The following is a 10,639-nucleotide window of genomic DNA, read 5'->3' as shown; positions in this document are numbered from 1 at the left end:
TTTTCGATACATTATAAACAAAATGTATTTATTCACTTATATCTAAGTTACTTACTACAAATAACAAATCAATTTTACACAAATTAGACAAATACTAAATTATTATTTTTTTACTGATCGTGTGGTTAACCTACACCGCAAAGATAAGAATGATACTAACTAATCAATTTCAAAACCATATCGAACTGGTGGTCTACGTATCCTACATTCCCGGTGTGGCGGTCCCGGGCTCGCCGGCGCCGCCTCCCGCGGGCCCGCGCGCGCCCCCGCGCCCCCCGCGTCCGCGGCGGCACCGCCATCGCCGGCGGGGGCAGCCGCGGCGGGCACGGCGACGCACACTGAGCTCGCGAGAGGCCGCGGTTCTTCCGCGCCGAAACCATCGAGCCCCGAACCCTCCGATCTAGCCCCAGCCACTGTTTTCCCTGATAATCGCTCGCCCATTCGCTCTTGAGTTGAATCTATCTTTAGCTCACGCCTTTTTAATTGGTCAACATGACGATGTACGATTTGCCCATCTAACGAACGTATGTGGTAATCGGTGTCACCTAACTTTTTTACAACTGTACCCTTTTCCCACCTAGTTCCTGTTCCAAAATTTCTATACCACACGTCTTTCCCTTCCTCAAACGAACGTAACCTACCACCGGCCATACTTCCTTGCTTTCGTTGTAAATTATCAATTTTCTTTTCCCGATCTGGTTTTATACAATCAAGTCTAGTTCGCAAAGAACGTCCGAAAAGAAGTTGAGCGGGACTTTCTCCCGTGGTACTGTGACTGGTATTTCTATAGATCAATAAGAACCTATTCAAAGCTATATCTACATCTACTTGTTGGACCAAAGCTTTCTTAATAACCCTTTTACAAATCTTTACTGCATTTTCTGCCGCACCATTTGAAGCAGGATGATATGGGGCTGTAAATATTGATTCTATACCGTTACATTTATAAAAATCATTCATTTCATCACTCGAGAAAGGTGGACCGTTATCGCTGATTATTTGTTTAGGCAGGCCAAAACGTGCAAATACTTCTCTAAATTTATTTATAACCATTTTTGCGGTAGTGGTTGTCATTTTAAAAATCTCTATCCACTTGGTGGTCGAATCTATTATGACTAAGTACTTAACGCCATGAATAGGTCCCAGAAAATCAACGTGGATTCGTGACCAAGGCCGCGGCGGCCACGGCCACGCGCGCGGCTCGTGCGCCGGCGGGGCGCTCGCCAGCGCCGCGCACACCTCGCACGCGCGGCACCGCGCCTCCACTGCCTCGTCCACTCCCGGCCACCACACGTAACTCCTAGCCAAGCTCTTAGTTTTTACCACCCCCATGTGAGAATCGTGAAGTTCGCGCAATACTTTATTTTGACAACTTTCCGGTATGACCACCCGGTGACCCCACATAATGCAGTCTAATTCGCAATATAATTCCGACCTACGATTGTAATACGGTTTTATTTCCTTTATATCGACTTCATGTGGCCAACCATCACGAATATAGCTTAACACCCTACTTAGAATATGGTCTTTTTGTGTTTCCTTACGAATAATATTATAATCAAGTAAAAGGGCTTCAGATGCAAAATGAAGGTAAGTTTGCTCTGGATACTCTTCGTTTTTACCTGAGTTATCCCTATATGTAGATATCAATCGAGATAATGCATCAGCCGTGTTGTCGTCCGACTTTATGTATTCTATCGTAAAATTGTAGGCTGATAATATTAGTGCCCAGCGTTGTAAACGACTGGCTGTCATATTTGGTATTCCTGCCCCCGGTCCGAATATACTTACTAATGGTTTATGGTCAGTTTTTAATGTAAAATGGCGACCATATAAATACTGGTGAAATTTTTTTACCGAAAAGATTATGGCTAAAGCTTCTTTATGTATCTGGCTATAATTGATTTCTGGCGGCGTGAGCGCGCGCGAAGCGTAGGCTATGACGCGCTCGGCGCCGGCCGCGTCCCGCTGCGCCAGCACCGCGCCCAGCCCGTGCGGGCTCGCGTCGCACGTCAGCACCAGCGGCCTGTTTATGTCATAATATGCAAGCACTTGCGCCCCTTTTAGCAATTCTTTAACCTTATTGAATGCCCTTTGCTGACTTGGACCCCAAGTCCATCTAGAGTGTTTTTTTAATAAACTATACAAAGGGGCTAGCTGTTCACTCAAGTTTTTAATAAATTTCCCATAAAAATTGATCATTCCTATAAATGATCTTAACTCACTGACATTATTTGGGGGTGTCATTGATTAAGGGAGAGTCCGCTAATTTGGACCAGTTTTTTTCAATCCCATTTTACACATAGATTTCTTTTGTTTTTGCTAATGTCCATGGTATATAATAAAAGATACATTATTCAACTTACTATTTCATGAGTATTAATTAACATGATTGTTGTATATTTAGCACAAATCAACAAAGTACGAGTTCAGAGCTTCGGTCCAATTTAGCCAACCGGTTCGATAATTTGTACCACAGGGTTACTAAATTGGATTTCAATAAATTTCAAGCCTATAAAAAATCTATGGCAAAATATTATACGATACATTCTTAACAAATTAGGAAACGAAAAGGAACAGTAGTTAATAACATAGACAATCGATATTGTTTTATACGTTATCACGATTTTGAGTACAAGTTTTGTAATTCCAATTATCGTAACGCACACTTGTACCTAATCTACTTTGCCAGTCTTTTGCTTTCAATTATTGTTAGTCAAACATAACTACGCTATTAAAACTTCAAAATATGATTTAGTAAAAAAAATTTCAAAATTCTTTGGTAAAGTTCCATACAACTTGATGTGGTACAATTTAGCCGACTAGGTGATAGTGCTTTTAAAAAATCGGTAAAAAATATAGCTTATAAATGCCGAAAAATGTTTCAAATAATTGTAATCCACACTAATTTACGCTTCTAAATAATATATTAGAAACACCCTGTGATTAAATTTAACAAAATTACAAACTAAAGATGTATTGTCAAAAGTTACTTGAAAACAATGAAAAAATACTTTTCAAAATAAAACACACGTGTTTGTTGTCACGGCAAAAAACACATGGCCGATATTAATTGATTTTAGTTGTGTATCGCTGAGTGGTGCAATTACAGACATTCAATAAATACTTTACGAAATATGAGGGTGGTACAATTTACCCGGCGGTACAATATACCGAACTCTCCCCTATTGTGTCACATTACTTTTATGTGAATACCTTACAAAACTTAATATTCATAACACTTATCAGTCACCATTTTGGAACTGCAAAACTTATCAGCAGATCTAGCTAACTACCACAAAATGATGACCTTCGACGATAGACTTTCTAAAAGATTTTTATTTTATACCTTAGTTGTTGCATCGCAGGAAAGATCCTTAATTTTGAACTCTTCCTAAATGTTCTTTTGATTAATTTCGTTGCGGGTCCATTGACAATTTGATCGCCCCTGGGAAGAACTTGGCTTTCAGTTGTTGGGTGCCTGTTTGCGGTCAAGTTGTAGATTCTAGCTACATAGAAGTTGCAGCAGTGGGAGGGAATTGTACCGTTTAAAAAAATATTTTGAACATTAATTCTTTTTTTTCTTTAAACCTACCGTTTGTATCTACATTCGGCCGCCGATCACGTTTCCAACATAATCATAGGATTAGAGAACACCATCAATACACAAGGTTTCAAATTAAACGCTCACGAGCTAGGTGCGAGTGTTCTCTATTGTTAAAATAATGCGGGAACTGTGAGGAGTCACGATAGAAGGAGTAAGGGTATTTGTTGGCTATATTATGGACTAGGAAATAGTTAAAGGAGTTAGGGATATAACATGATAGTCCGTCATCAGAACAATCAGGGTTCGGGAGTTGAATCCCAATGTGGGGAAAATGTTAAATTGTGTTATTTACATGTGTATTAATGGTGTTTCAATAAATGATGTCAACTGCTGGACAAAGGACGTCCCAAACGACCAGTTCTAGCAGTGTTCTAATCAAGATGCAATGTATCTCACTATTCATCTATGTAAGAGAGTGAGAGTGGACGTCCTATGGTAAAAATGATGATGACCTACGTAAGAACAATTTACGAGTATTTGTTTTCAGTGACCTCAGTACAAGCTCTGCTTCGTTAAAAGCTAGATATCAATATGATTTTGGGATCACGTCAATAACATTGTAGCTGAAAGCTTTAAACTTTCATAGCTTTTCAGCGCAGTCAAAATCAAAAAATTGCACTAATTAATTATAAAATACGTCTCAGATAACAATTTTCCCGACTTCTAACATAGACATTAGACAAACCAGCATTGCATTGAACTAGAAAAACAAAAACATTCCTTGCATAACCGTCCCGAGCGCGTGGATTTAAAATTCAAATTAGGCAGTAAAAATGGCGACCTTAGGCGATAGTAAGCGTTATTTACTTTATGTAACCCGTGACCTTGTGCCGACGTGCTAACGAGGGCTCGTGTGCGCGCGCTCACCTCACAGCTTAGGAAGAACAGCCATGCCAGTCAAAATGACCTACTTTTAGTCTTCGGTAGCTTAATTTTTTTTTATGTGACAGGAGGCAAACGAGCAGACGGATCACCTGATGTTAAGTGATTACCGTCGCCTATAGACACCGTATTATGTCAAAATATCTTTCGGAACGATGAATAGGTACCTCCTACACGAGAAGTGGTTTTCACAAATTGATTTCCCAAATCACCACAGTGAAATGAAAAATTTACGACAATTCGTTACCACAAAGAAATACTTTGTAAGTTAGTAAGGTACTCTACACAATATTATACCTCGCTATAAGTACACAACTTAGCATGCAAACATAGCTGGGATAGTAGATAGTTCAAAGTCTTAATAGTATTAAGATCATGGTCTTATTATGTTTAGAATGTGTATAAGCTGTCATTTATTTTACACTATTGTAGGTAATGTATCGCGCCTTTCTTTTTATTAAGTGCTACTTTAACCATGCTAAATTAATTTAAATAAACAAAAACAATTGTCTGTCGGTTCTCCCTGAGCTATGTCCCGCTGCGCCGGCGCATAGAAAGCCAATAACGCCGGCTAAGCGGATTGACGCGTCGGTCTGTCATTACCAGCAAATCTGACAGCGGCTAACGTGTTGTTTGCTCTTATTAACATGAATAAATTGATATTAGACAGGTGTATAAATCATAACTTGTACAGGCTGATCTGTTTATAAGTTGGTATTAGCCACAGATATGGATTAGAGTAGATACAGCAAGTTGATCGTCAAAGCGTGCCATTCCGATATGTCCAAATGGACATACATGGTCGAGTGATGTTCATGTAATCCGATTACAACAATCGGTTACGATGATTTTACGAGGACAGTAGTACGAACACGGTAGAAAGAAGAAATTATTTACGGATTGAGAATTGTAATTAACAGCACAAGTAACAAATAATTAATTAGAATAAAGTAGCAGTAGAAGAAGTATAAAGTAGCATTGTTTTTAATACATATCCTGCGATGTACTCTTAAGAGTTAAAACCAGTTTATGTGGTGCACTCATACCGATCCCAAGGAACCGTACTTACTCATAACAATAAGACACACACTGATCCATGTATTCATGCACTTGACAAATGTCTGTCTTAAAACTCTGGTAAGGTAAAAAAATAACGAGATTTGACGATTTGTAAGAATTAATTTATTTTAAAAAGGTAAATAAAGATGTTTTTGGTTTTGTATTTAACAAATTATCAGTTTTATCGGAATTAATTAATTGTCGAATCGAGTCACACGATATCTTTCGATGACTTTGCGAATGCAGTACGATGATACGATTATTTTTACGTTGCGGCAATCACTAAAATTCGCTAAAATGACACTAATGACGTTTAAAAAGTGGCACGCTCGGCTTCATACAATTTTTTTCACATGCTGCATCTATCCTTATCTGTGGTATTAGCTAGCCATAATGACATTTTAAAAACGTAAAAAGTTCTTTTCTTCTTCTATTATTTCCAAATGAAGTAATTAAGACAAAATATCTTCTTAATAGACCGCTACCAACCGGCCATTATTGTAATCATTGGGGGAGGCCTATGTTCAGCAGTGGACGTCCTATGACTGAAATTATGATGATGATGATCTTCTTAAATTATTAATATTGAAAGCAGAAAATAATTAACATTAAGTTGCAGTTAACAGATTTATCTGTATAATGACATCTACATATTTTATGTCTGATTTCAATGATTTGATGTCAATCAAACCACACCGAGAAGTATTTCCTACAAAATAGTGTACGTTCGTACTTTTTAATGACCGACTATAAATTAATTAAAGCTACAATTAATTAACACTTGTGTCATTAATGACGAAGTTTACAGCAGCAATTACATTAGACCACAAAATAATCCGACCTTGTTTAAAATTCAAACGCACAACCTTGATTGACGGAACACGTATTTTCATCACAAAACACACGAAATTTCATTTATATTCACATTTCGTCAGTATGAACCTTCGTTTAGGACTGAGTAAAAATGATTCTTCCTCGAAGACTTACGGTAATGGCAATGAAGAAAAATACGTAATTTTAAATAGAGCTTTTAACTGATAATTATATTCTCTGATCTGATAATGGTATCATCATCATCATCATCATCATTTCAGCCACAGGACGTCCACTGCTGAACATAGGCCTCCCCCAATGACTTCCACATCGCACGGTTGGTAGCGGCCTGCATCCAGCGCCTTCCTGCCACCATTATGAAGTCGTCGGTCCTTCACTGATTTAATGAGATAATGGTATACCATCAGAGTATTTTTAATATGTATTTTTTTTATGACTTCTACGAAAAGTGGCTAGCTGGCAAAAAAACTAGAGATTGTCCTTTATAGGCACTTCTTGGAAACTTACGTCCATCTTTGGACGTTGAATGTTGATATTAAAATACCACTATTAGGTACAAATTCAAAATCATCATCATCATCATCATTGAGTGTCCACTTGAGGAATACGATACTATCTATTTTACTGAAGGAAAATACATAATTACCAAAGCGAAATACCTCTCACTGATTAATCACGAAATCACAGAAACTTTAACAGGAGGGTGTAGACATCTGCTAAGAAAGGATTTTACGAAACTCTACCCCTATAACGGGGTCCATGCGTACGAAGTCGCGGCGGCCGCTAGTTTAGAATATATCTAATCAATTCATTTACAAAGCAGTTCATTAGAATATTCTATTGAACGTAAATTGTTCAATAACAGTGACAAGTTTAATCAGCCGGTTACAGCAATATAACGACTTTTGTGTTCCATTTGGTATTAATTTCCGATGATGTAATTATTGTAAGACAATTTCCAAGGATTTCAAAGGTTAGGCTTTGATTATTAATTTAATAGTAACTGGAGACAAAGTAGACAATCTTGAAATTCAAAATGTCTGCTATCTAAATACGTACGAGTAACTCATTTGGTCACAGGAGCATGGAAAACAGAAGGTGTTCACTTCCCGAGACCTTCACTAGATCGTCGGTCCACCTAGTGGTGGATCTGCCCACACTATGTCTACCGACCGAGGTCGCACGAGAACTTTTCTGCCCCAGCGGCCATCAACCATCATCGTCATCATTTGTTCATAAAACGAGCTAAAGTCTTAAAGGACATACCTAGGTAGGTATTTAAGTATATACAAGACGTCTAAATTAATTTTATCATGTGATTGAATGCAAGGTCCGATTCACTATAAAACTCAAAACATGCGTTCCTAATATAGTCCAGTCAATGAATGCCTTAACGACGGTGTAGAGAGAAATCCGTGGAACACAATTTCTGACCTAGGGACTTTATTTAGCCTAGTTAGGTGGTGAACATAGCAAAAGTCCCCGCCCTTAGCCCTTGAGCCGGCGGGGAGAGGGGGGTTTAAAGGTACCACTTTTCGGTTTTTCGCTTAATCCTTGGAAACTTTGCGTCCTAGTGACATGACTACTATGAACCAAAAAAAGCTTATTCAATTTGCTACAGGTGAGACCGTCAAGTTTTTCTATATCTTGTATAGTTTTTACGGCATCTGGTCTAGAAGGTCTGGAAAATTGGAAATTTTATTGTTGTCTTACATGTTCCTTTCAGGAGAAATTCGACTAAATCAACATTGAGCAAACACTATAGACATGCGGGAGCATGTTAAGCCTAGTTCCATGGAGGGGACTGCACCGTGCGTATATTTAGACGAACCAATTAGAGCCACTTTTGACTCCTCATCATTCAAAAACTACTGTGCATTAACACTTCAAATTTGGCTCATGTATTGAGACTTGCAAGATATACATCAGCTTCAAATTTCATAAATATACCTCAAACGGTTATTTAGGTATTGACGTTCAAAACATGTAAGACAAAAATAAAATTTCCAATATTACAAACCTTCTAGAGCAGATGCCGCGAAAACTATACAATTTATAGAAAAACCTGTCTACCTCACCTGTAGCAAATTGAATAAGCTTTTTTTGGTTCATAATAGTCATGTCACTAGGACGCATAGTTTCCGAGGATTAAGCGAAAAACCGAAAAGTGGTACCTTTAAACCCCCCTGTCCCCGCCGGCTCAAGGGCTAAGGGCGGGGACTTTTGCTATGTTCACCTCCTAACTAGTCTAAATAAAGTCCTGAAGTCAGAAATTGTGTTCTACAGTTTTCCATCTATAATGCTTTATTGACTGGACTAATATAGTTAAAACAAGAGTGTAATTATTTTTATCAAAAAAAGCCGACACATAAACATGGTTTTAATTTCAATTAAGCTTTAGCAATGAAACCGAAATAAAAACGTAATCAAACCAACTTGATTGATAGAAGCGGTAAAAACTTCAAGTCTTTGTATTGGTAACACATATTTTAATAACCCTCCTTCAGACGCAGTCGAATAATAATAACTAAAGTGTTTTTTGGGGTTCCGTATCAAAGGGAACTAAACTATAAAGGCTCATCTGTTTAATTTTATTATTCAGGTAGTCATAATTAACCGTGAGTAGTTATTATAGTCATGACATCGAATTCATCTCCATTTATATCATCATCATTTCAGCCACAGGACGTCCACTGCTGAACATAATAGGCCTCCCCCAATGACTTCCACATCGCCCGGTTGGTAGCGGCCTGCATCCAGCGCCTTCCTGCTACCTTTATGAAGTCGTCGTTCCTATACTGATTTCAATAATGAATTACAAGTAGTTACATCATTATTGCATTCTTTATAATAATGGAATATTAATATTATTTTTTTATTATCTTTTTTCATAAGCCAACTGACGTTTATATTTAGAGATATAAAAGCAAATTTATTACACAAAGCACGGTTCAACGAAGTGATTAATAATTAAAATATAAGGCACTGCCTGGTATTTTTATTTTTAGGCATACGACCTTAATTTAAATTTTATTAGCATTATTTTAGAAATTTTTGTCACTGTCTCTACCTTCTCACGTTAACCACCTGATGCCTCCAGGCTCTAAATTAGCAATTCGAACATGTCCTATAGACCTGTTTTGGAACCTGTTGCAACAGCTGCAAAATCTAGACACGATTAAAACACCTGTCTTATTATTTTCACTACTATGCTTTTGTTGAAATATTCACAATCAACCGAAAATACACTTTCTGGAATTCGCAAAAAGCTCCTTTTGCCTTGGCCGGTTATTGATCGGGCTTAAAACAAAGGATAAGCGACTTTATTGATGCGAAAAAGAAACAGTTTTCGTTGATGACGTTCCAAATTCAAGTTTTTGTTTTCTTTTCCGCGCAAAGGAATTGCAACTGTAAGTTAATACAGATAAAGCATGAGTTTGCTAAGTGTAATAAGTTTGCCTGTCACCAATCGAATGGCAGGTGTACTAAAGTAAAGGTACTTGTAGTTTGGTACATGTTGACATAATTTGAAAAAGGTGTTTTTACGAATGACTGCATTTCGTGTTAACTTAATCATGATATCAAGTTTTTGGGTGCGAGTTGTATTTTTTTATTTGACTCAAAATTCGATATCGATTGATATTTTATACATTTTACACTGTCCCTGCTGCTGGTCATAATAAATATCAATATGTAATTTAATTCTTACAAGAAATTTTTGACTCGGTCTAACTGCAACTGCCTCTATGTATAGTATACCAACCAGTCACTATGGAAATCATTGGGGGAGGTCTATGTTCAGTACTGGACGTCCTATGGCTGAAATGTTGATGAAACAATAATGAAGTATACCAAAACTCATCAAAATCTGTTCAGCAGTTTATGAGAAAAAATCTAAAACTGTAGACATAAATTTTCGCTTTTATTCGTTCGTTCGTTCGTTTCAGCCGAAAGACGTCCACTGCTGGACAAAGGCCTCCCCCAAGGATTTCCACAAAGACCGGTCCTGCGCCGCTCGCATCCAGGCGCCTCCAGCGACCTTCACCAGATCGTCGGTCCACCTAGTCACATTTATTGCATCAGTATTATACACATGGGACCGTAATAATTTCTAATAGACTAAGAGCTAGAGTTTTTCTGTATATTCAATATACTGTAGAAACTAACGTTATACCATAAAATCTGATTTTTATGTAAAATATTTGGGCAACAATTAGAAGTATTTTCCCCAACAGCCAGATAGTTTTGACAGTTCCA

The 10,639-nt window shown here is 37.7% G+C and overlaps 1 protein-coding gene across 1 annotated transcript in view; it reads left to right on the top strand.

Annotated features, from left to right (window-relative positions):
- Positions 1–1,939: 1,939 nt before the first annotated feature.
- Positions 1,940–10,639, top strand: part of Dab (DAB adaptor protein) — a 30,411-nt gene continuing 21,711 nt past the window's right edge. The window contains exon 1 of the mRNA XM_028319606.1: positions 1,940–2,034. Within this exon, the coding sequence (XP_028175407.1) occupies positions 1,940–2,034 (95 nt within the window). The remainder of the gene's footprint in view (positions 2,035–10,639) is intronic.

This window comes from Ostrinia furnacalis, unplaced genomic scaffold, assembly GCF_004193835.3.
Source record: "Ostrinia furnacalis isolate ACB-3 unplaced genomic scaffold, ASM419383v2 OfSCF7299, whole genome shotgun sequence".
NCBI classification, from domain to species: Eukaryota; Metazoa; Arthropoda; class Insecta; order Lepidoptera; family Crambidae; genus Ostrinia; species Ostrinia furnacalis.
The sequence above is the reverse complement of the archived record's forward strand: the minus strand, read 5'-3'. Positions and strand labels throughout refer to the sequence as shown.